This window comes from Schistocerca cancellata, chromosome 8, assembly GCF_023864275.1.
Source record: "Schistocerca cancellata isolate TAMUIC-IGC-003103 chromosome 8, iqSchCanc2.1, whole genome shotgun sequence".
Taxonomy (NCBI): Eukaryota; Metazoa; Arthropoda; class Insecta; order Orthoptera; family Acrididae; genus Schistocerca; species Schistocerca cancellata.
Genome location: NC_064633.1, coordinates 200,306,748 through 200,334,461, shown reverse-complemented (window position 1 = coordinate 200,334,461; position 27,714 = coordinate 200,306,748). Strand labels below are relative to the sequence as shown.

Here is a 27,714-nt window from a genome sequence, read left to right as displayed (position 1 = left end):
TGGACTCAGGGAAACAGTATGCAAGAAGTCATTCCAGATGAACTAAACCATGAGAAGATGGTTTAATTGTTCAACTGACTCTGACGAGTAGACAGATGACAAGAGTTGAAATCTGGGCAGATGTTACAGGCAGAATGTCACCCAATCTGTCGGGAACATTTTACTCTAAACTCGGTATAGATATCAAGGATTATTTTACCACTAACACCATACCAACAGCCTTACCATGCTGATAAACTGGGAAACTGAGTGACATTCTGAAGTGTCGAACATGAGTTGATTGTCTGACTGTCACCAACTTTTCATATAAGTTCTGATGAAAAGTCATAGGAAGCAGCAATTCACAAGACTCGTATCTCTCCAACTCCTGGAGTCATGATGTGTAAAGCAGGTAAGTGTGGATGTGGCAATAGAACTTATTTGGTTATCACTGAAGAGAAGCTGAATACTGTCCAGAATGGTGAACCTAGTTGTCTTGCCCTTCATGACAAGGGTGTAAAATGCCTTATTCCAACAGGATAATGCAAGAGCTCACACTCCAGATCACACAACAAATGCCATGCTGTATGTACAGATCCTTGACTGGAGAGTCAAGATCTCTGATTTGTCACCCACAGAGTGTGTCTGGGATAGGAGCCAATGGGAAGATACACATTTTCAGATCAGTCTGACACAGCAAGTGTTTCAGGTATTGAAAGAAATGTTTTGATATGATATTCAGAAGCTGCTTGCTCCCATGTCACAATGAGTACAAAAGTGTATTCATGCCCAAGTGGGTCAGCACCTCATACTGATGATGACAATGATACACATCAGTTCCAATGGAATGAAAGTTTAATCATTCAATTCCCAGGGCACGATGATAATTATCAGACTGGTACTTCATTGTGTACAATTCTCACTTCTGTAAGTGCATATAATTTAAAGAAAACTTGATTCATTACAACCTCACACATACTGGTCTGTGTCAGCAGAAACAACCAATTCACAGATGTTGGTTTTGACCTATGATGTGATGATGTTTCAGTAATATGATTTAACAGATGTGCAAACATACACAGAACAGAACAATGACACTGCTTCTGCATTATTCTTTCAGATGTTAGTTCTGGTGAAAGACTAATTTGTAATGTAGCCCGAGGTCTATATTAGTTTGGAAGATTACAGTCTGGCTAAAAATTGAGAAAGTCGGCAAATGTGTTATTTTGTGATTTACTATAATTCTTCTTTTGTCACATATTTCACACAAAATGGATTTCAGTAAGTATTCTAACCCATCATTTTGATGATACCACAGATCAAAGCAGACTGGTGGTATTGGTGGGTTTTATATTTTCACCTGAAGAATACATTAACATTTTCAGTTCTGCCTTCATAGCACACATATGCAGTACAGTACACATATTAATTTCATCAGTATTTGTAAAATTGTTGGGACAGGTAAAATAAAACTAATTTGAAATACAGTTTTACCGAGTCACGTGGTCGATTGAAGTTATTTCTTCATGTTTTGAGAGCATGAAAGTTGAACAACAAACAATATAATTAAATGGGTGTTTGTTTGTCTGCACATTCATTCATTAAATCCTCAACTAAATTATCATGTAGCAATCTTGAAAGACTCCAGAGAAGAGAAAAAAAAATACTTCAGTAGAGAAGTGAGAGGAAAATGCCGAAGGCAAATACCAAGAAAATTATGAATGGGAAATGTAAAGTGGAGGTCAGAAATACCTCAAACAATGTATGCATGAAGCAACTGATACCTTTTGTATACTATTTCTTGATCCTTCACTCAGAAGGTTGAGGTGAGCAAAGGTTTGTTCTAGAAAGCTGGGAAGAAGGGTGGGAGCAACTAATTACATGAGAAGGGGACCTGAGATGTGTGTTAGAAGCATAGCTCCACCTTCTTTGTGCAATGCTTGCACTACCCACACACTTGCATGCTTCACACTATGAATTTACATTTCTAATTGTTTTTCGTACTTCACTACGTATGATAGCTTTCATTTCTGAGGAGTCAGAGGTAGTGTGTGTGTGTGTGTGTGTGTGTGTGTGTGTGTGACCAGAAATTGCTTCACCTGTATTACGGACCAATGAAAAAAAAGAGAGAGAGGTACACCCCAACAGTACAACATGGCACTGATTTACATCACAGTTACTACAATACTGCATTTAGTACTATTATTGTTAGATTACCTAGGTTGGCAGCAGCTAAACACAATACATTAACCACTAGTACATCAAATTTTTCAGACTACTTGTAATTCAGAGCCAAGGGGCTATGGAATCAAAAAATTTTTTACAAATCTAATACCACTATTGTGTCACACCCAGAAATCCAAAAAGGTTATGACACTGCTACTCTGCATTACTTGCATATTTATTTTGGCGACATGTCCCTCCATACTATCCTATACATTTTGGAGCACATCTCCAGTGATTGACTATAATACATTATTGTGTAATTATCTGTGATAAAGTATCACAAAACATTAATTAAATGACCAGTGCAACAAGACAGACATAACTAGCTCCTCCACATTACAATTACGAGGCTCACTCCGAAAGAAAATCACAATATATATTTTTTTTTTAATACATATTTTATTCTACATGTTTGAAAGTTTTACAGTGTGTACATACATCCCTTAGGAAAAATCTTTTCATTTCTCCACGTAATGTCCATCCCTCTCAACTGCCTTATGCCATCTTGGAACCAGCGCCTGTATACCCACACGGTAAAATTCTGGACCAACCTGTTGGAGCCACTGTTTGGCAGTGTGCACAAGGGAGTCATCATCTTCAAACCTTGTTCCACGAAGAGAGTCTTTCAGTTTCCCAAAGAGATGAGTCACATGGAGCCAGGTGAGAACTGTAAGGTGAGTTTTTCAGTGTTGTCCATGCAAGTTTTGTGATCGCTTCCATGGTTTTTTGACTGACATGTGGCCGTGCATTGTCGTGCAACAGCAAAACATCCTGCTTTCGCCAATGTGGTCGAACACAACTCAGTCGAGCTTCAAGTTTCTTCAGTGTCATCACATATACATTAGAATTTATGGTGGTTCCACTTGGCATGATGTCCACAAGCAAGAGTCCTTCGGAATTGAAAAACACCATAGCCATAACTTTTCCAGCAGATGATGTGGTTTTGAATTTTTTTTTTCCTTGTGTGAATTTGCATGATGCCACTCCACTGATTGCCTTTTTGTCTCTGGTGAAAAATGATGGAGCCATGTTTCATCACCTGTCACAATTCTTCCAATAAATTCATCTCCACCATTCTCGTACTGTTCCAAAAGTTCGCTGCATAGTGTTTTTCTTGTTTCTTTGTGAGCCACTGTCAACATCCTGGGAACCCACTGGCACAAACACTTTTTAACGCCAACACTTTCAGTATTCTGCAAACACTTCCTTCCCCTCTCCCAACGAAGCGTGACAATTCGTTCACTGTGATGTGTCTGTCAGCAGTCTCCAATTCGTTAACTCTCTGCACATTGTCTGGAATGTGTGCAGTACATAGGCCTGCCGCTGCGTGGACGATCCTCAATATTGCCATGCCCGCTTTCATCACGTAACCTGCTTGCCCACTGACTAACTGTACTGCGATCAACAGCAGCATCTCCATACACCTTTTTCGACCTCTTGTGGATGTTTCCCACTGTCTCGTTTTCACAGCACAGGAATTCTATGACAGCATGTTGCTTCTGACAAACGTCAAGTGTAGCAGCCATGTTGAAGACATGCTGTGACGGCGCCACTCACGGGAACAGGTTGAACTAAGTTTGAAAACAAGCAGGAAGGATGTGTCTACACACTTTTGGAGTGCCCCTTTTATCACAAATCATGAAGCAGAAATGCCTCATCAAGCATTAATTGAATATTATGGAATTTTAACCTCTCTCTGGACTTTTGTGTTTAAAGACTGGCTACAAATAACATTATTCACAATTTTCAGTAGGAAATGAAAAAGTATTTATGAAACAAACATTTATAAACAATGAAACACATATCATTTACCACATAGTTTCACATACTTTGTCTTTAACACAAAGGCAATTGTCATACCTGGACACAAACTAAACAGTTTCACCTCATGCTATGCAGGTGCTTGGTGGTTCACAGAAATATGCGAATGTCCTTAACTAAAAAAAGCATTCACCATCAAAATGCTTCCTGATATCTTAAAGTCAAAAGACATCTTTTCTATTTTTGCATTTGTGAAGATCATGGTTACAATCCCTCCATGACATGAAGATTTGTTCCACTTTTCTTAAGCATTCATCACCTCCTCCTCACATTAATAACGTTAATAAACCCTTCATTACAAGTGACAAAAATATCCAGACTTATTCCAAAGAATTTGGTTGAGTAGCTGAAAGGAACAGAACCAACACTGGGAAATTTGCTGATCTTCCAACCAAACACAAGTATCAGTTCCGAAGGAGCACCCTCCTTATCAGCCAATATCACATCCCAGTCTGAAGCAACTGAACTTTCACCAGAACTTGGTCTGTTTATCATTGCCCAGAAATGAGGAACATCCTATCACAATCCTTCCCATTTCTATCAACATATAAAATATTCTGGACCATCCATATGCCACACACACTACGAACTCCCTGAATACATTGGTCATGTCCCTATGGAAGATCCTGGCCCTACCTCAACTCCACCAAACCAGATACAATTCTATCGATGCTAGGTACACACATGAAATCAGCCACATCATCTATCAGGTCACCTGTAACTACTGCACAGCCCTGTATGTGAGCATGACCATCATCCATCTATCCACCCAAATGGATGTCCACTGACAACAGGCCAAAAGCAGAATTGACCACCCAGTGACAGAACACACTGCTGGGCATAAATGCTTCATTTCAGCAGTTGCTTCACAACTGTGGCATCTGGTTCCTTCCAATACCAGCTTCTCTGAGGTACATAACTGGGAGTTGTTCTTGCAACACATCCTTCAAAACAGTAATCTTCCGGCCTCAGTCTCTGCAAGAGCCAAGCTCCAAACGCACCCCCCACATACTGACCTCGAGACTAACTTCACCCATCTTCAGAATGAGATTTTCACTCTGCAGCGGGGTGTGCGCTGATATGAAACTTCCTGGCAGATTAAAACTGTGTGCTGTCGAGACTCGAACTCGGGACCTTTGCCTTTCGCGGACAAGTGCTCTACCAACTGAGCTACCCAAGCACGTCTCACGACCCGTCCTCACATCTTTACTTCCGCCAGTACCTCATCTCCTACCTTTTAAACTTTACAGAAGCTCTCCATTCTGGAAACATCCCCCAGGCTGTGGCTAAGCCATGTCTCTGCAATATCCTTTCTTTCGGGAGTGCTAGTTCTGCAAGGTTCGCAGAAGAGCTTCTGTAAAGTCTGGAAGTTGGAGACGAGGTACTGGCAGAAGTAAAGCGGTGAGGACGGGCCGTAAGACGTGCTTGGATAGCTCAGTTGGGAGAGCAACCGCGAAAGGCAAAGGTCCCTAGTTTGAGTCTCGGTCCGGCACACAGTTTTAATCTGCCAGGAAGTTTCACCCATCTTACTTGCACATCCTCTTTCCTGCAATCTCCTCTGCCTCTGTTGTAACACCCCCCCCCCCCCCCCCCCCCAAAGCTACTCTTCCACATAATTGCGTGCTGCATACAGAATGAGCTTACCGGTGCCAATGCTACAATCCTGTCCTGTGTACCTGCTGCCTCACCCTCCCAGCCATCAGCTGCCAGTCTTCAACACTCCCTCCCACTCTCCACCTCCTCTCTCACTTTCTACACCAAACACAACATCTCATCTCAGCAGTGACAGCACCATGTAGTGAACAAGTAAAATATACCAGTAACCATACAGTTTGTGTGTGTGTGTGTGTGTGTGAGTGTGTGTGTGTGTGTGTGTGTGTGTGTGTGTGTGTTGGGGGGGGGGGGGGAGAGTCACCTGTGTTTCAATAACTATGTATCTCTGTTATTCAGAGAGCTGTTACCCTTATTTCTTAACCCATTAAGTACCAGTGTCCTATTTGGAGGACAGAGCACATATTTATTTATAAATACACAATAAATTATTAATTTGCATCTATTACTGTTCTACATCATTTGTTGATGCTTTTTGTAACAAATGTATGCTTAGAGGAAATTAAAAGCAATAAATCCTACCATTAATTGATTATTGAATACTAAGGCACACTTTTCGTTATTACAGGTATTTACTTTATCGACAATTTAGTAATATTTGAAATATGTGGCAAAGATCTTCTTGCGATTATTTATAGTCAACAATGTGTCTTTTACACTACTTGCATTGTTAGCTCAATTGGAGTTATATTCATTGTTTTCCATTGTTATAAAATTTGGTGTACTCGAAATAGGACACTGGGACTCGGTGTTATCATTTCAGTTATTTGTATTGCTGCACGTTCCAATATGAAACTCTGCTACTGCTGATGTATTTTCTTTTTAGAATGTGGTAATTTTACCAGATTTTGTTGCTGAGGTAAGTAATGACCCCTCTTTTAAATATAAATTACACGATATGAAGTTACTTTGAAATTTACAGTGTATTATGTAAGTATATTTATGAATATCTTACCCATTAGTAAATAATACAGTTCCAGATGGACAGTTTATCCGTGGCAAGCCTATTAGATTTGGCTATAAGTTGTGGTCTCTTTGTGGAACAAGTGGCTACTGATTCAAATTTGATTTATACTGTGGAAAGGATCCAGAAGATACTGCAAGGGATGACCTACTACTGAGATCAAGAGTAGTCCTAAACATGCTGGACTGCACTGAAAAACCTGAGAATCATTGTGTGTACTTTGACAATTTCTTCACTAGTAGAGATCTTCTGATTCATCTGAGAAATCTGGGTTTTCGAGCAACTGGGACTGTCAGAGAGAATCGAGAAGGTGACTGTCCACTACTGAGCAGCAACAAACTGAAAAAGCCAGTTCGAGGAAACTGTGACTACCAGTTCGACAGGAATGGTGAAGTCTTACTTGTTCGATGGCACAACAGATGCTTTACAATTGATACAAATTTTGACCAAGTTGAACCTTTGGGAGCAGCTACGCAGTACAGTAGACAAGCAAGTAAGAAGACACAAGTGCAACAACCCGCCGTTTTGAAGTCGTATAACGCGTACATGGGAGGTGTTGACCACCATGACTGGTTAGTTGGAAAATATGCGACGGTAATTAGAGGGAAATAATGGTACTAGGTCCTATTACACGTTTGCTGGAAATGGCCCTCGTAAATTCCTGACTCTTCTACAGGCTAGTACATGGGAAAAATGCACAGGATTTACTGGATTTCAGACGTGCTGTTACAGTTACATACCTAAAATTGGACACTGGAAGACCGAATATTGGATGTCCAATGGAATACCAATCAAGTCAGTTGAGAGTGATACCAGACATCAGGTTTGATGGAATTGGTCATATGATTGACAAAAGAAGCACGCAAAGAAGATGTGTAAGAGTTAAATGCAACGGGAAACCAAAAACATATCGTGTTAAATGCCATGTAACACTGTGTGTGAAGTGGATTGTACCATTTCACAAGAAATAAATAGTTGAGACTAGAATACAGTTTAGTATGCTATACTGTTAGATCCCAGTGTCCTATTTTGAAGACGGCCATTATACCAGCATGTATAAATATTCTTTGCCTATTTTTGTGCTTATTGTAGTTCATGCACTATCTACATTACAATTAAGGAATAAAAAATTCAATTTAAAAAAAAAAATAATTTGAGACTTAAAGGGTTAAATTACAAACGCACAAAATGAATGACTAGCATGGAATGGCTTGTCAATCCTACACACAAAACTTTAATATTTTGATGAGCATCTTTATCTTTATAAATTAATTTTCTGTCTGGTTAGGCTCTACTGAGCGCTTTATTTTAGAAATAGAACAATTGCAGTTTCAGCTAAAAGTAGTAGGCACGTACATCATTCTGTCATATTTTCACTATGACAAGTCATTGGCATGAGTGAAGTTCAACTCATCTATCTGTCTGTCTGAAGAATAAACATTAAAGTATTTTTGAAAAATAAGAATGTCAAAGGAAACATATACTGCAATGCTTTAAAAACTTCCTCAATTACATTGGCCAATGTCAGCTTTTGTAAGCCTCCACATTCATACCCAAGTGCAATAGTAGGCCTATTACAATAATTCTTATCATTGTATTTATTTAATTGTAACTATGGGGATTTGCTCTAGTGCATGCATATTATGTCAAATTGTTTACCGAGAAATGAGTTTCTTGTCTTTACAGTGTAGTGGTCTCCATATAGTAACATTCACTTCCAGATTTTGCATTTTCTTCTAAATGCTCCTTACAGTAGCATGAAAAGCCTGTCACTCTTTAAGCTGTACACAGTCTTTGGATGCAGTGCTATGTGTGAATGTGATGCTGGGAGTCGCTAGGAGTAGAGGGCTCATCCTTGGGTGTGACTGATGTGTCATCCTCACTCACACCTGTATCTGATGATTCTTTCTCTTACAGTGGAATAATGTTCTCCCTCAAACTGAATGATTCACTAACAGATTATTTGCACAGATAATTACCAGCTAGAAGATAGTAACTACATAATTTCACTAACTTAATAAAGTTTGTCTATTCGTTCAGCCAGTGAGATACGGGGAAACAATAAAAATGTGTATTATAGTTTTTTATCAATTACATGTTTTATGTACTATTTGTGCAATAGTGTATATATGACAATGCAATGCCTAGCCCGTTTTTGCTATAAAAAGCAATACAATGGATGGTAAGGTAGCAACTGTATCAATTTTCCATCCATTTTCTGACATACATATACTATAAAAAAAAATTAACTGAAAATGTCTTTTTATATAGAAATGGTTGGTGACATTGTTTTTGTAACAATTTTATCACATCATCATTTAGTTAACATTATGAACATTGGAATATAATAACAATAATGATGATGATGATGATGATGATGATAACACAATATTCATTATTAATCCTTACTTGAAGGCACTGCACTGGTTTCTACTGTTTTTGATCACTGATCCTCTTTTTTGTGCGTTTAAACTTTACAAAAAAGTAAGTAAAAAGCAATTCGATTTTCACAGGTGCACATCGAGGGACCATTTGGCGAAAGTCATCAAGACTGGTACAGATACGAGACAGCTGTCCTCATTGGGGGTGGAATTGGAGTTACACCATTTGCCTCCATTCTTAAAGATATTGTCTTCAGAGCTAACTCTAACCGTTTTTCAAGCTGTAAAAAGGTCAGTTTCATTGTTGTAAAACATTTCATATCCACGCTTTTTCTTGAGTAATTGTTGTGAATTTGATGATCATGTTGAATTTCCTTAGCTGATTTTTACATACTGACTTCTCAGCCAAAATGGGAAAAGTGGAAAGTTACGTTTGGGGGTCAAGATAACTCGCCGGAATACATATTACTTGAGTAGGCAGCTGGATCAAGTTTTGTAGATCCTACAAAATTTCACTGAAGAAACTCCTTGATGTGTTCAGGTGGTTGCTCCTTGTAACTGCTGACAAGTTGCAACTGCTAGAAATGCTGAAGAGGTGGTCATCTTATGGAGATCGCGTTGGGACTTGTGTTACTGCGTGAATGACAGTAGCATGTCTCAAATATTGTAATACTCGGGACTGGAGGGTGGCCACCTCACATGTGCAAGATTACTGGTACTATAGTTCATGTCATGTAGAAAGGTGGCTCAATTTTCAGGGGTTCTGCACTTTCCCCTCCATTAACTGCTAACAGTCAATAAGATTCATTCTCTTTCCAAGCGGCTAGCCACAAGTTACACCTAGACTGCGAGAATCTCTCTTTCACATGTTGCACTGTTTCTGTACTTCACGACAATACAGTTCAATTCACAGAGTGACTGAATCATTGATTCAGAAGTCAATGTTATTTCCTTGTAGCAGTATAGCTGTGAATGTGTGTCTGTAAATGTTTTATTGATATTTCCAAATAAATGTGTTAGGTGATGGCAATAAATGTAAAGTGCTTCACAAGAGGTGAGTAGGTTTATTTACTGTGTTTATAAAGTTTTCAAACATGAATATGAAAGCGGGACTCCTGCTTTTGACATTCTGAAGACACGAGAACGATCTGCAGAATCATGTGTTGGCAAGGGAACTATAAAGAGAATAGTAAGCTAAAGCGCCAGAGCTGCAGAAATCCCAGGAAAATTTGGTTCCCTGGCACCTGGAAAGCACTGAAATCTTAAGAAACCTGCAAACACAAGTGAATAGTTTTGACAATGATATTTTGATGTGCTCCATGTTTGAAATGTATATAAGTAGTGAATAGCTTACATCACAAAATCTTGTCACAATTTATGAATGAGAAAATTGGCTTCAAAGATAGTACTTCATCAAGGCAAAGAAATCTAAAAGACATTGGTTTCAAATCTGTCAAGAAGAAAGTTTCTAATTGAAAGAAGTGGGGTTGGTGCAACACAAACCACATCCCTTATAAAGATTCACAATACAAGAATAGGGGGTAGTTCAATAGCGCATTACCTTGAGGAAATGTGGGTGAATCAGAATCATTCAATTAATATCTATGGGAAAATGAGTGATGGTATCGCCAGTTTTAAAGTTGTCAAAGGAAAATGTTCTCCGATATTCATTCTGCATGTTGGCTCTTCTTCTGGTATTGTTCCTGACTGTAAACTTGCATTTAGGTGCAAGAAAAACAGCAAAGACAACTATGCAGAAATTAAAGTTGTCAGTTTCAAGAAATGGTTCATTGAACAATTCTTGCTATACCTTGCTTCACAGTACGTCAATGTAATTACCATGCCAGCTATCATTCAGCTGTTACTGAGAAAACAGCAAGTACAAGCACTGAAAGCAGATATTGTGCTCTCTGGCTTAAAAATAAAAATATTTCGCACTGTTTAAGCCAGACTCATGCCGAACTCTTGCAGCTGGATATTTTATACAAGTCACATATCAGAATGTAGAAATTTGACTTTCTTGAATCTCATTTCATGCAAGCAGGAACTAGTGGCTGATGAAAGTGTTCAGAACCAGAAATAACTTGTGATTAGTGTTACTGCTTAAGGAACTGGAGCATGCCTAGAATAAGAAGGACGAAAGAGAATCATCCAAGAAAAGTAGCAATAGAAAGGCAGCAATCTGGGAACCCGGCTGGATATTATAAATGATAATTTTAGGATAATGGCAATTAAGGAGGATCTGCATGTCATTAGTGAAAAAAAATGTAAAACTGTTAATATGGTTCTCAGTGAAGATGTCTAATGTTGAAGTGAAAATTCCACAGTATTTTGCCAGCACAACTGACAGACATCTTCAGATGCAGCAGACACATATTCCATACAGTGTCCTGTACTTTGACAATGCTTGGGCACTGCAGATTTCTCTGCCTGGTCCAGACATGTGTCATCAATATTCCACGCATCTGTCCACAGTGTGACAAGTCTGTCCAATGTATGACGTCCCACAGATACAGGGGATATTATAGACAACAGGCCTACTTAAACCAAGACCACCTTCCACTAAGACTAAAAAAACACTGACAGATGAAAGATGTGTCTTGACTATGTTTATCCAATAATCTTTCTTTTTCGAAGAAACACCACCAATGTATGGCAAAACAACCATTCCTCTTTGTTCTTCACTTTCTTCCATCTCCTCACTTTGTCTAATTGGGAGAAATTATGAAATCTATACTATCCAGTATTCTTACAACTCAAGCTTAACACGTTTCACTACATAAAAGAACACTTTTTACCAATAAGTCTTAAGCCAATGCAAAATCATTGGTAAGCTACTGTTTAACCACCTGCTGGCTCATTTTTACACAGATTCAAAGACATCTCAATTTGTCATTTTCATCAAAACTGTTTGAGCTGTGTGTACAGGGTTGTCACAAGTTTCCCCAAGTGAAATTCCCTGATATTTCCTTGATTTCCAGACAAGTTGTAGCATTTTTCCCTGACACATTTTGAGATATCAAGGGTACGTAAAGACATAAATTGACAAAAAAATGTTAGGACTTCTGTATTTCTAAACATGTGAGCAAAAATCTTAAGTCTTAACATCAACATCTATTGTAATGAACTGTTTTTGGATAAAGAAAGCAAGCCAAATCGTGTTTATGTTTCATTAAGACCACTGACTTTCTTTTTTATTTCCATAAAACGAAACACATTTGGTGACAAAAATAAGAATTTCATTGGAGCTACAAGAGATTTAGGACCCTTGAAAGAAGTGTATAAAATAGGGAAGAGTTGTGTAAACCAACACTATAGGTGACCGCCAATAAAGTATTGGTTCTACTATGTCCGTTGCTATCGGCTATATTATGTCTATTGTTTTACAGGTACTGTGTGATTTTTCTTTCAAGAAATGCATGAGTAAATAGCAAACAAACAGCCAGCGACTGCCACAGTTTTCTTCTTCTTATCATCCATACTTTCTAATACATAAATTACTTTCAAAGTGCCAAAATATACTAGAATAAATAAAATATCTATAAAACGCCACACTGTACCACAGTCCTGGGTCAATGGATAATCCACGAAAAACTGCCGCATTACACCACACACAAACAGACCCGGCTCGCGTGCAGATCAATGAGACTAGATCTGACAGGCAGGACCTGCAGATTAGTGGGAAACCATGGGCTTCAGATTGGCAGGCTCAATACGCTACAGATAAACACAGACATAGCCTGCGATTTTGGCCCATCGTGGAAGTCCACTCGTGTGGCCAGCTATTCACATGTTACAGACACTATGTTGATGAAATGAGACCACTGTGATCAATCCATTCAACAGATAACTTGTTCAAATACTCTGAGAATCAATACTAATGAGGACAGGCAGCAACTCAACGTAAAGATGATCACTGAGGCACGGATAGGCACACAGAAAAGATAATCACTTTCTCACAACTAAATTTTTGGCCTTAGCCTTTGTCAGGAAGTGAGAGCGCACATACATGCCCACACACAACTCGTGCACACATGACCGCTGTCACCGGCCACTGCGTCAACAGTCTCTGAAAATCAGATCCAAACAAACTGCTTCTCATGCCTCTCTGCCTCTTGTTGGCAGCTGCTAGGCTATGGGCAAGAAGTGGTGGCAGCATTGACTGCAAGCTGAGGGGAGTGGTAGAAAGGGGAGAAGCAGTAAGAATGAGGGAGTAGGGAAGCGGAGCACGTACTCAGCTGCACCCAGCCACCAATGATGTGTGACATCTCAGTAATATTCCCCCGATTTCCAGAACTTCTGCACCCCCCTCACACACACACACACACACACACACACACACACACACACACACACACACATAAAAATCCTATATAACCATGAAAATCATGTTGTTGTCATCGTTGTCAGTGTCAGTCTGAAGACTGGTTTGATGCAGCTCTCTTTGCTACTCAATTCTGTGCAAGGCTCTTCATCTCTGAGTAACTATAGCAACCTTCATGCTTCTGAATCTACTTATTGTATTCATCTCTTGGTCTCCCTTTACAATTATTGTACCCCTCTCCCTCCCCACACACTTCCCACCAATACTAAATTTGTGATACCCTGAAGTATCTTATCATCAACCATTCTCTTCTTTTGATCAAAAAGTGTAAACAAAATGGCATGCAAAGAATGGTAGGCAGGCTTCAAAATCAGACTTCGCAGAGGATCCTGAAATTCTGTAAAGTAGCTCTGGTTGCAATTTGTGGCAGCACCAACTCACAGCGTATACTGCTGTTCGATGTTGTAAAAAAGTAATCCCAAAAGTAAGGTCTCCTATTTGTTTACAAGTACATAGACCTGTTTATTTCTACAATTGTTTACCTCAGTTTACAGCTTGAACATTTAGCCATTTTTTGACATAATCACCATTTCTGTCGATGCATTTTTGTAGACACTGTGGCAGTTTTTGTATGCCCATGTCATACCAGCTTGCCGCCATGCTGCTCAGAAAGTTATGAACCTCTTCTTTCACCTCGTAGTCAGAGCTGAATCGCTTTCCAACCAAATGTTCTTTTAACCTAGGGAACAGGTGATAGTCACTGGGCACACCAAGTCAGGAGTATTGGGTGAGTGAGTAATGTTCCACTGAAACTGTTGCAGGAGAGCAATGGTTTGCCGAGCAATGTGTGGGCGAGTGTTGTCATGGAGATTTTTTTTTTTTTTTTTTTTTTTGTTGGGGTTTAAGGGCGCTCAACTACTGAGGTCATTAGCGCCCAGTCACAGTTATTAGAGCACAGGGAATCTAGTAAAACTCAAGGGGAGGGGGGACACCAGAAAGGCTTGACAAAGAGGCAGATAAAATAAGTAAAAAAGTTAGATGTCTTTGGACAAGTCAGTCAAAGTTATAAAACACAGAACACGAGCAGCTGCTCGAGCGTCATCAGCTAAAATATCTGGTAAAGTAGATGGCAGGGACAGGACAACACGAGATTGACTAAAGCGGGGACACGACAATAAAACATGGCGCACTGTTAATGCCTGACCACAAGGGCACTGCGGGGTTGGGTCACTGGAGAGCAGGTATCGGTGGCTAAACCGGCAATGCCCAATCCGCAACCTGGTCAGAAGGACCTCCTCTCGCCGAGATGGTCCGGAGGAGGTTGTCCAAGCAGTTGGGAGCGGTTTTACTGCCCGGAGCTTGTTTCCTTGGAGGGATGACCAGGCATCCCACCACAACGACACAAGCCTCTTACAAACATCCCCACGAATGTCAGATGACGGGACACAATGGGAGGCTGGCCGAGGCAGGAGGACTGCAGCCTTGGCCGCAGCATCCGCAGCCTCATTCCCAGGCACTCCTACATGTCCGGGAACCCACAGAAAGCGGACAGGAGAACCATTATCAGCGAAAGAATGGAGGGACTGCTGTATCCGTTGAACCAAGGGATGGACCGGATAGGGAGCTCCAAGGCTCTGAAGAGCACTGAGTGAGTCAGAGCAGAGTACATACGATGAATGGCGGTGGCGGCGGGCATACTGAACGGCCTGATGGAGAGCAAAAAGCTCGGCCGTAAAGCTGGAACATTGGTCGAGGAGCCGGTATTTAAAGGTGGCGGCCCCGACGACAAAGGCACAGCCGACACCATCGTCAGTTTTGGAGCCATCGGTGTAAATAAAGGTGTGACCGGCAAGTCGAGCACGAAGTTCGACAAACCATGAGCAATACACTGCAGCCAGAGTACCCTCCTTTGGGAGTGAGCTGAGGTCGAGATAAATATGAACCGGAGCCTGGAGCCAAGGTGGTGTCGGGCTCTCACCCTCTCTGAAGGTGGTAGGGAGGGCAAAATCCAATTGTCGAAGCAGGCGACAGAAGCGGACTCCGGGGGGCAGCAGGGCAGACACATACAACCTGTACTGACGATCGAGAGAATTGGCGAAGAAGGACTGGTAAGAGGGGTGGTCGGGCATAGACAACAGCCGGCAGGCATACCGACACAGCAGTACGTCGCGCCGGTAGGTCAATGGTAATTCGGCAGCTTCAGCATAAAGACTCTCGACAGGACTAGTGTAAAAGGCTCCGATTGCAAGACGTAACCCCCGATGGTGGATGGAGTTGAGACGGCATAAGAGGGATGGCCGAGCAGATGAGTAGACGAAGCTCCCATAATCCAGCTTCGATCGGACTATGGACCGATACAAACGAAGCAGGACAGTGCGATCCACTCCCCAAGATGAACCACTAAGAACTCTGAGGACATTAAGGGAACATGTACAACGGGCCGCCAAATACGAGACATGCGGAGACCAACACAGTTTCCTGTGCAACATGAGCCCTAGAAACTTAGTTGTTTCCACGAATGGGAGAACAACGGGACCGAGATGTAAGGATGGCGGAAGGAACGCTTTATATCGCCAAAAGTTGATACAAACCGTCTTCTCTGCAGAGAACCGGAAGCCATTTGCCATGCTCCACGAGTATAGGCTGTCTAGACAACACTGAAGGCAGCGCTCCAGGAGGCATGTTCTCTGGGCACTGCAGTAGATCGCGAAGTCATCAACAAAGAGAGAGCCTGAGACATTAGGTGGAATGCAATCCATAATTGGATTGATTGCGATGGCAAAAAGGGCTACGCTCAAGATGGAGCCCTGAGGCACTCCGTTCTCCTGGAGGAAGACGTCGGACAATACGGAACCCACACGTACCCTAAACTTTCGATCCGTTAAAAAGGAATCAATAAAAAGGGGCAGGCGACCGCGTAGGCCCCACCTGTGCATAGTGCGGAGGATACCTCCTCTCCAACAGGTATCATAAGCCTTCTCCAAATCAAAGAACACGGCTACCGTTTGGTGCCTTCGCAAAAAGTTGTTCATGATGAATGTCGACAAGGTCACAAGGTGGTCAACAGCGGAGCGGCGGCGACGAAAGCCGCATTGGACATTGGTAAGTAGCCGTCAAGATTCAAGAATCCAGATTAACCGAGCATTAACCATGCGCTCCATCACCTTACAGACACAGCTTGTAAGAGAAATGGGGCGGTAACTAGAAGGAAGGTGTCTATCCTTCCCGGGTTTGGGTATAGGAACAACAACGGCGTCACGCCAACGCATGGGGACCTGACCTTCGGTCCAGACGCGATTGTAGGTACGAAGAAGGAAGCTTTTGCCCGCCGGAGAAAGGTGTGCCAGCATCTGAACGTGAATGCCATCTGGCCCCGGAGCAGAGGGCCGGGACAGTGCAAGCGCACGTTCGAGTTCCCGCATAATAAAGGTGGCATTATAAGTTTCCAGATTCAGCGAGTGGAAGGAAGGTCGCCGAGCCTCTTCTGCCTCTTTCCTGGGAAGGAAGGCAGGATGGTAATGGGCGGAGCTTGAAACCTCCGGAAAAACCGGCCGAAGGCGTTGGAGACAGCCACAGGATCAACAAGGACCTCATTACCTGAGGTCAGGCCAGGTACCGAGGAGTGGGCCTTAATGCCCGACAGCCGGCGCAGGCTACCCCAGACGACAGAAGAGGGAGTAAAACTGTTAAAGGAGCTGGTGAAAGAGGCCCAACAAGCTTTTTTGCTGTCTTTGATGACTATACGGCAATGCGCTCGGAGTCGTTTGTATCCAATACAATTCGCCAACGTAGGATGGCGGCGAAAGGTGCGTAAAGCACGTCGTCGAGCACGGATAGTGTCTCTACAAGCCTCATTCCACCAGGGGACAGAAACGCGACGTGAAGAAGAGACAGTACGAGGAATGGAACGTTCGGCAGCATTGATGATAACAGCCGTGAGGTATTCGACCTGACTGTCACAACTGAGAAAATCGTGGTCCGGAAAGGTCGCCAAGGACGAGTAAAGACCCCAGTCGGTTTTTGGTATGTTCCAGCTACAAGGACGTGGGGATGGGGTGTGGTGCAGGAGACGAACGACACAGGGGAAGTGGTCGCTCGAATAGGTGTCAGAAAGGACATACCACTCGAACCGACGGGCAAGAGTGGTAGAACAGATCGAGAGGTCCAAGTGGGAGTAGGTATGAGTAGAGTCCGAGAGGAAAGTTGGGGTGCCAGTATTGAGACAGACAAGATTGAGATGGTTGAAGACATCCGCCAAGAGTGAGCCTCTTTGACAGGATGCAGGAGAGCCCCAAAGGGGATGATGAGCATTGAAGTTGCCGAACAATAAATACGGTGGAGGAAGCTTTACAATCATGTGTATCATGTCAGCCCGACTAACTGCGGATGACGATGGAGTGTAGATGGTACAAACGGAAAAAGTAAAAGCAGAAAGAGTGATACGGACAGCTATTGCTTGGAGTGGGGTGGTCAATGGGATGGGATGGTAATAGACATCGTCCCGAACGAGCAACATGACCCCACCATGAGCTGGGATACCGTCCACAGGGGTGAGGTCATACCGCTCCGAGGTATAGTGGGTAAAGGCAATACGGTCAGTTGGGCGCAACTTGGTTTCCTGGAGACCAAGGACGAGCGGACAGTGCAGGCGGAGGAGCAGTTGTAATTCCTCCCGATTAGAGCGAATACCTCTTATGTTCCAATGTAAGAAGGCCATCGCTAGTCAAAGAAGAGGGGGAACGAGACGGGGGAAGAGCTGGTCACCTCGACGGCCGCGGAGGGCCAGGTTTCGAGGGAACAACGCTACAACCGGCGGGAGGCGGATCCTGTTCAATCGAGTCGTCGCCATCTGCGGCCGCTGTCCCTGGTGGTGTAGGAGGGGCAGCATCATTTGCTGACGAGAGGCCAGCTGAGCGCCTGGCAGCGGAGCGTCCTGGCAAAACTGAGGACGGCCGGGAGCAGCGACTCACGGATGGAGTGTCAGACGAAACGCGCCGGGGTGGAGAGGGGGAGAGAGACTTCTTCTTGGAGGCCTTCTTGGAAGTCTGAGGAGGCACAGGCATGGTGGGCTGGACCCGAAGAAGGTCCTCACGCGCGGGGTCCGTTTTGGAACGCCGGACCTCGGAAGCTGGGGTCGCGAACGTTTCCCCGATGGACACGCCTGAGAAGAGGATCGCTTCTCAGGCGGTGGGGGGGGGGGGGGGGGGGGGGCGGAGGAAGGGTGGCCCCTGGGGCAGAGGGGGCGGGGGCCACGGGGGAGGAGGATTTGGAATGGAGGGATTTGGGAGGCGGAGGCAGAGACCCCAGATGGGGGGAGGAGGCGGAGGGGGGACAGGATAGGGGCGAGGATACCGCAGAAGGAGTGGACGCAACTGAGGCAAACGAAGTGGTCAACGGCACGGGATGGAGGCGGTCATACTTCTTCCTGGCCTCAGAATAAGAGAGACGATCCAAAGTTTTGAGTTCTTGTATCTTCTTCTCCTTCTGATATGCGGGGCAGTCTGAGGATCTAGGCGAGTGGATGCCAGGACAATTAACGCACCGAGGTGGTGGGGTGCATGTATGTTCCTCACGAAGAGGACGTCCACAATCGCCACAAAGGGGCTCAGCCTCACACCGTGACGACATGTGCCCAAATCGCAAACAGCGAAAGCAGCGCATAGGAGGCGGGTCGTAAGGTCGCACGTCGCACTGGTAGCACATCCCCTTTACCTTCTCCGGGAGAACGTCCCCCTCGAAGGCGAGGATAAAGGCCCCGGTGTCGATGCGATGGTCTTTGGGGCCGCGCTGGACTCGCCGGACGAAATGCACGCCTCGGCGCTCCAGGTTGGCCCTGAGCTCCTCATCAGATTGCAGCAGGAGGTCCCGATGAAAAATAACCCCCTTCGTCCTATTTAGTGCCAGATGCGGGACAATGGACACTGGGATGTCCCCGAGGCGGTTGCACGCCTGGAGCGCCGCCGACTCTGTGGCGGAGGTGGTCTTTATAAGAACGGACCCCGAACACATCTTACTGAGAGCCTCGATTTCCCCGAAGATGTCTTCAATGTGCTGAACAAAGAACATGGGCTTGGAGGTGGCGAACGTCCCCCCATCGGTTCGAGAACAGACCAAATAGCGGGGGAAGTACTTCGCCCCAAGCCAGCGGGCCTGTCCCTCCTCCCAGGGAGTGGCCAAGAAGGAAAGGGCAGGAGAACCAGAACTAGAGACAGTACCTTTTCTTTTGAAAGACTCGGCAGCAGAGCGACCTGATGCGTGTTGACGTTTCATCTGCGAAACGTCCGCCCCGATACCACCCACTCCGACCAGGGGCTCTCCCCACGGGCGCCACCCAGCCTCAGCAAGGGCCACCTGGCAGGATGACCGTTGCCGAGAGTCCTGATGCCCCAGGGAGACGGGCATCTACTCCTTGGCCGACTTGGGGAGGGTGCAGCTCAGGTATCGGCAGTACGATCCCTGTGTTGTCAGGGGGCTACAACCTAGAGGGTACATGACGACCCCACCACAACGGGCTGGCTACCGTGCTGGATTTCTGGTGCCATGGAAAGTCCATCAGGATCGTAGGTGCAGATGGGGACGCACTATGGGCGTAACTTGTACAACCCATCAGGCGTTTAGGCCCAATTTGAGGAATAGTGGGTATGGTTACAACGCCAGTACAATGTTGAGTGCCAAGGTCTTAGTGCACTGAGGACCAGTGGTACACCACGTAAGGCGTCCTTCCCCAAAAGGCTTGTACTTCTGTAGAATTTTGAAAAATGGAGGTCAAACCCCAAGAGGGACCATCACATGGAAGGCCGAAACGGTTGAAACTCCTTTTAGTCGCCTCTTACGACAGGCAGGAATACCTCGGGCCTATTCTTACCCCGGACCCGCAGGGGGAGTTGTCATGGAGAATGTGTATGCCTTTGTTCAACATTCCTCTTCTCCGGTTCCGAATTGCCCGTTGCCCGTTTGAGTTTTTTCAGAGTCTCACAGTACCTGTTAGCGTTAATTGTGCTCCCAGCACAGACAACGAGGTGAAAGAAGAGGTTCATAACTTTCTGAACAGCATGGCGGCGAGCTGCTATGACATGGGCATACAAAAACTGCCACAGCGTCTACAAAAATGCATCAACAGAAATGGTGATTATGTTGAAAAATAGCTAAATGTTCAAGCTGTAAACTGATGTAAACCATTGTAGAAATAAACAGGTCTATGTACTTGTAAACAAATAGGAGACCTTACTTTTGGGATTACCCTCGTAGAAAGCTTGTCCCATCGATTCAAACTCCACCTGTAAAAAGAAATTTTTCTCTGCCTCCCTAAATGATCTCCTCTTCTTTTTTCGAATTTTCATTAACTGCTTTTGCTTCATGCTGTTACATGCCTCTTCTTTCTTCTGGATGTCCTCTATCTTCCCATTTCATACAACACTTTATTCTTCAATGACTTTCTCTGATATCCTCACTGCTCCAACAGTCAAAATGTGGGCACTGAATAATATTTTTATTTAAAAAAATTAGTTTCAAAATATAATTACATAATATAATTTGAAGATTATCTCTATCTGTTGATTGCTGTTACTATGCCAACCAAGGATCACAGTTAACCACAATATCAGCGATTGTGTAAATCTGGCTGGTGTGTTAACAATTCTCAAGTACAGTAAATTATTGTCAACGGCCTTGCCTCAGTGGTTTCATCAGATTACCAAATTTAAGCACTGGCGGCTGGGCTAGCACTTGAATGGATGACCATTCTGGTCTGCCGAGCACTATTGCCAAGCATGACGCACTCAGCCCTTGTGAGGGCAATTGTCCTACTCGACTGAGCATGCCCCTCAACATCGGCATCTAGTGATGCCTTCGGCTGAGAATGACATGTGGTCGGACGGTACTGTTTGGTATTCTGATTACAGTTCAGACGGAGAGAGATAATAAATTACTATTGACATAATTTGTGATGACTCTAGTCACTTCCTAAATAAAAAAAATCACTTTCTATAGATATACTCTATCATATCCATATTTTTTCAAAATATTTTGATATTAATACCTTATATCAATTTTTCATGATGTTGCCGCATCAGAGATTAACCAGCACATTCAACTGGCTTTGTAATAGCTTTTAAACTTTCATTAAACAAACAAACAAACAAACAAAACTTACTTCCAAGCACTGTTCTTTAAACACATCCTTGGCAAATATTTTTGATTCATTATCTTCCAAAATAATATGTCACATAAACACTTTTAACTTCTTTCCCAAAGACATAAGAACACTATGTACACACTCCCATGTAAACTATGCGGAATTCTCTATACATGTTTTAGCAAGGATATCTCCTTCTGAACTAAACACAAATTTTATTTTTCATTTCAAAACACTGCTACACTGTCTTAGTAACAAAGACCGTAGCATCTTCGGGAAACTTCTGGCATCATCTTGTGTGAGGCAATTTGGACGCAAATCTACGTCCGCCATCTTCAACATTCGTAGAAGGTTGAAGATTCCTTGGGTTGCCTCTTAGCTGCTGTGATCTTCACGAAATATAAAATACACACATTTGTAGTCTTCTTAAAGTTGACATAATATCTACAAACATTGCATTTGATACATAATACTTAAAAATAATAAGCTCAGGTGGCTACTTACCATTTGTGTTTGTTGTGATAACTGATACAGAAAAGAGCCCTGTATTGTTACAGACCACTTGCCGAATTCACTGATCTGACATCTATATCGCTACTGGATCATGACACAAAAGATTTCATTTGTCGCCTTACGACCCACATTACATGCATTTGCCTACATCAAGCCTCCATACACTGCACACCACCTACCTTTGTGCATTGAAACCTACTAACATGCACGCACGTTATATTGCATACAGATGGTATCTACCCATCTGTACGACAACCCACACTGAATGATCAAAAGAGGAGAACGAACACTGGAAACTGTACTAAACTTCTACTATCTCAACTGACAGAGCGAAAGCAGCATACTTATTTCTGAACTGCCACCTGCACTTGTGCCTCAAAACCAAATGCACGTACTACCATCCAAAACAGAAGCACAATCTAAACGAAGAACACGCTCCGGATGCTGAGTTGATTTTCCAGGAAGATACCTGGATGATGTTCCACTTCTCCCTAGGGGGTTGATGAAGCAGCCACCACTACGTTTCGTAGATGTTGATGAGTTCGCAGGCCAGTCACCAGAGGTAGCCTTTGTTCGGCATCGGAGGTTGTTTTGTTTTGCAACACTCCATAGAAGTAGACAGAATTTATTTAGATACACACTGTGCTTAGCATTACCTGCCAGGTTAGGCAAGAGCACTAATGCGCTGCTTCCTGGACTCTGGTAGGCGGGCCAGCCCCAGATCGAATCCGCCCGGCGGATTAACAACGAGGGCCAGTGTGCCAGCCAGCTTAGATGTGGTTTTTAGGTGGTTTTCCACATCCCCCTAGGTGAATACTGGGCTAATCCCCACTTCTGCCTCTGTTAGAAGACTCACAGACATCTGAACATATTAGCACTATTCCATGGATTACACTGGACGCAAACAGCTGGGGTACACTAATTCTGTCCCACCAGGGTAACAGGGTGGCAGCAGGGAGGGCATCCAGCCGATTTTTGCAAGTGTGTTAACTCAACAGAATTCTTGCAAATTATTTCATATAAATGTGTTGTGGCAATCCTGAGTTCTACAGCAATTATTATTGGAAAAGTCTGCCAAGAAAAGTCTAAGGGCACAACAGTCATAATCAGTATCACACTGAACGTTGCACCTCACACCCCACTTCTGACCATGTCACAAGTAGTCACCCCTGAGGTGGTCAGTATAACTCCCTCAGTCAAGAACAGCATAGAGTTTAAAATATGTCAAACACAACCACAGAGGTCTTCCTGCCACTAGGGGTTTCATCTTCTTCACAAAATTCCTGAATAGATTTGTGTTCCACTACAGTACAAGAGCACTATTACAAATAGGGTCTGTCTTTATATTTCTGCTGCATTGGGGAACGTACATCAGTGTTCCCCCAGAAACACATTATAGTCCATTGCAGTTATAGAAAATGATACCATATTGTATCATGTAACAAGCATCTGTGAGCAGTATGTATATGGACAGGACCTTTTGGACAAGGTTCTGTGTGTTTTTAAACATTTTAGCGATGACAAACGTTTATAACATGCTCGTTTATAACATGCTGAGTTTTTGTCCACTTGACATCTTGTGCATGAGGTTCAGCGTAAAATCAACATGTTTTATTATATATTAAAAAAAAAAAAGTTTAAGACCTGAAGATGACAGCTAAGATTATTGAAAATGGTTGTCTTGAATGAAAAATATTTATTGTAATCTTGGCTTTTGAATGGTTTCTAATAATAAAATTTCTAGTTGGTGTGATGAATGGCAGCTAGCTCTCAACACAGAAAAATTTACATTACTGCAGGTGAGTGGGAAAAACAATCCCATAATGTTCAAATATAGTAACATGTTGCTTGACAGTATCACATCAATTAAATATGTAAGTACAATGTTGTAAAGCAATATGAAATGGAACAAGCACATAAGGATTGTTGTAAGGAGAGTGAATGGTTGACTTATTGGGCGAATTTTAGGAAAATGTGGTTCATCTGGAAAGGAAATGCGAATTTGACACTGTGCGACTCATTCTCGACTACTGCTCATACATTTGTAATCCCCATCAAGTCAGATTGAAGGAAGACATTGAAGTAATTCAGACGGGGGCTGCTACATTTGTTACCAGTAGGTTCAAACAGCAACCATATTTACGGGGATGCAGTGGGAAGTCAAATGGGAATTTCTGGAGGGAAGGTAGCATTGATTTCGAGGAACGCTAATGAGCAAATTTAGAGAACTGGGATTTGATGATGACTGCGGAATGATTCTACTGCTGCCAACATATATTTCACATAAGGACCACAAGGATACTATACAACAAGCATTTGACTCTGTACCGCATCTACACTTACTGTCAAAAGTACAATCATGTCGTCGTCATCTTCTTCTTCTTCTTCTTCTTCTTCTTCTTCTTCAGTCCAGAGACTGGTTTAATGCAGCTCTCCATGCTACTCTATCCTGTGCAAGCTTCTTCAGCTCCCAGTACCTACTGCAACCTACATCCTTCTGAATCTGTTTACTGTATTCATCTCTTGGTCTCCCTCTACGATTTCTACCCCTCCACGCTGCCCTCCAATACTAAATTGGTGATCCCTTGATGCCTCAAAACATGTCTTACCAACCGGTCCCTTCTTCTAGTCAAGTTGTGCCACAAATTTCTCCCCTCCACAGTCACTGTTAGTTATGTAACCTACCCAACTAATCTTCAGCATTCTTCTGCAGCACCACATTTCGAAAGCTTCTGTTCTCTTCTTGTCCAAACATATGTGGTATCAAATGAAATTTGTGACTGGATTGATGACTTTTTGGTAGTGAGGGCACAGCAGGTTATCTTGGATGGAGAGTCATCAGCAGATGTAGAAGTAACTTTGGGTGTGCCCCACAGAAGTGTGTTGGGGCCTTTGCTGTTCATGTTCTATACTAACGATCTTGCAGTAATATTCATAGTAAAATCAGGCTCTTTGCAGATGATGCAGTTATCAATAATGAAGTACTATCTGAAAGAAGCTGCATAAAGATTCAGACAGATCTTGATAAGATTTCAACGTGGTGCAGAGACTGGCAACTTGTTTTAATGTTCAGAAATGTAAAATCTTGCGCTTTGCAAAATGGAAAAACGTAGTATCCTATGACTATAATATCAGAGTCTTGGACACCTCATATAAATACCTGGGTGTAACATTTTGTAGGGATCTGAAGTGGAATGATCCCATACTTTCAGTCATGGGTGAAGCAAGTGATAGATTTCAGTTTATTGGCAGAATACTGGGGAAGTGCAATCAATCTACATAGGAGGTTGCTTACAAATCACTTGTGTGACTGGTTTAAGAATATGCTCAAGTTTGTAGGACCCGTACCAGATAGGGCTGCAGGGGGATATTGAATGTACATGGAGAAGGGCAGCACAAACAGTCATAGGTTTGTTCAATCCAAGGGAGAGTCACAAAAATACTGAACTGGAAGACTCTTGAAGATAGATGCAAACTATCCTGAGAAAGTCTCTTAACAATATTTCAAGAATCAGCTTTAAATAATTACTCTGGGAATATACTACAACCCCAAAAATATCACTCACACATGGATTGTGAAGATAAGATTAGAACAGTTACTGCATGCACAAAGGCATTCAAGCAATCATTCTTCCCGCACTCCACATGTGAATGAAACAGGAAAAAACCCTAATATCTCATACAAGCATATATACCCTCTGCCATGCACTTCATGTTGTTTGCAGAGTATAGATGCAGATGTAGTTGTAAATATTAGGAATTTGGGCTAATTGGGTGGCATATAGGCAGTTTTTTTCTCATTATTTGTGAGTGGGAGAGGAAAGAAAATACTAGTAGTGTTACAGGGTACCGTCCACCGTGCACCACTGACAATAAAACGTGCTGAACAGTTAGGGTCAGACCAGTCAGAAAAAAAGAGTAATAGTAATACAATACTCTGCTGGTCTCCGTGTTTAGGAAAAAAGTTACATGATGAACAATGAGAAAATATTTCCAAATCACTGTTGATGAAAATTTTAACTCTTTCTTAAGTATATTCACTTGGCACTTTGTAACCTCTTAACAGTAAATAAACAAGCATATACTGACACACAGGTATCAAAAGGAACAGATAATATGTGGGACTAAATTACTTTGTATAATTACAGCTGCTTCACTTACCCATGATATTTTACCTTTTGCAATACTGGACCTCTTAATGACAATATTACCTGTTCACTCACCCTCTTTGGAACATGTCACCAAAGTTTACTATATATTGTTCAACTTTCTTTCCCCTCAGAACATTCATTCATTGTAATTTCTTATTTAGTTGTAAAATTTGAGTTCCTTCCAGTGTACACAACGTTATCAGATTGCAGCCGGGTGAAGTCTTCAACAACTGTCGATGTTTTGACAGGTGCACACACTGTCATTTTTAAGCCACAAATGTAGTAAGGAAGCTCTTTGCAAGGGAATTTGAAACGAAAGTGTGCAGAGCACTTCCAGAATGAGTTATCTTTCACACACGGTAAACACTACCACCATCACCCACAGATGACTGACATCAAAAGTTACCAAAAGTTAATAACTTAAAGGTGAGGGAATTATCAACTGAGGGAGAGAGTAACTGTTACCTTGCTGTTGATTACCGATTTTCACTATGGATAACTAATGACAGTCATTTTTGGTTGTGTAGTGGTGGTAATGTGTACTCAGAGAGAGAGAGAGAGAGAGAGAGAGAGAGAGAGAGAGAGAGAGTGGAGCTTCAGAGCTGCTTTTGTGCCTCAAAAATGATAGTGTGCGCACCTGTCGAAATATTGGCAGTCATCGAAGATGTCACCCGGCTGCATTCCCGTAAGTTATTTGTGTCTTGTAGTCCTTTATTTTCTTTTAGATGAATAATTTTACATTACATTTCACTGAAATGTTGCTCTTGTTTTAGTCCTAAATCAAACATTAACAATTTTATGTGAGAGAGAGACTGCTACTCACCATATAGCAGAGATGCTGAGTAGCAGATACGCACAACAAAAAGACTGTCAAACAAGTAAGCTTTCCACCAAAAAGGCCTTCCTTGGAATTAGATTAGACCACACACACACACTGGTGCGTGACACATGCAAATGTATCTAACACACACATGACCACAGTCTGGCTGCCGAGGCCAGAATTCGAGTAACAAACAACACATGATGGGAAAAGCATTCTGGGTGGTCGGGGTAAGGAGGAGGCTGAGTTGGGGAAGGGGAAGGATAGCAGGGTAGCGGTAGAGGATCGTAAAGTGCTGCTTGTGAGAGCATACAGGGATGAGGTTGATACAGGATGGGGCAGTTAGGTGCAGTGGAGAGTTAGGCGGAGGAGTGGGGATGGGTGGGTGGTTGGGTGGGGGAAAGGAAAGAAGTTAAAAGACTCAGGGTTGCAGGTGGAATGGGAATACAGAAGGGTAAGTGTGTAGAGGACAATGACTAACAAAGGTTGAGGCCAGGGGGGTTACAGAAAAGGAGGATATATTGCAAGGATAGTTCCCACCTGCATAATTCAGAATTGTGTTTTTGTTGTGCCTACCTTCGACTCAGCATCTCTGCTATATGTTTAGTAGCAATCTATTCTTTTCATAGTATTGTCATTATTCCATCCTGGGTTTTCCATTGTTTGGAACATTAAAACTGTCATCTTTGGAAACTGACTAACACACACTGTAGATATGCCTGGTTTAAAATGTTTGATCTTACACTAATTTCAAAGCCTTGCACATCTTTCTACTCGACAGGGGAAACAT

At 42.8% G+C, this 27,714-nt stretch overlaps 1 protein-coding gene across 2 annotated transcripts in view; it reads left to right on the top strand.

Moving 5' to 3' along the window:
- The window catches only part of LOC126095034 (dual oxidase-like), a 261,993-nt gene that overhangs the window by 199,506 nt on the left and 34,773 nt on the right, over positions 1–27,714 (top strand). For both annotated transcript variants that reach the window (XM_049909698.1, XM_049909697.1), the window contains one exon: positions 9,115–9,273. In XM_049909698.1, the coding sequence (XP_049765655.1) occupies positions 9,115–9,273 (159 nt within the window). The remainder of the gene's footprint in view (positions 1–9,114; positions 9,274–27,714) is intronic.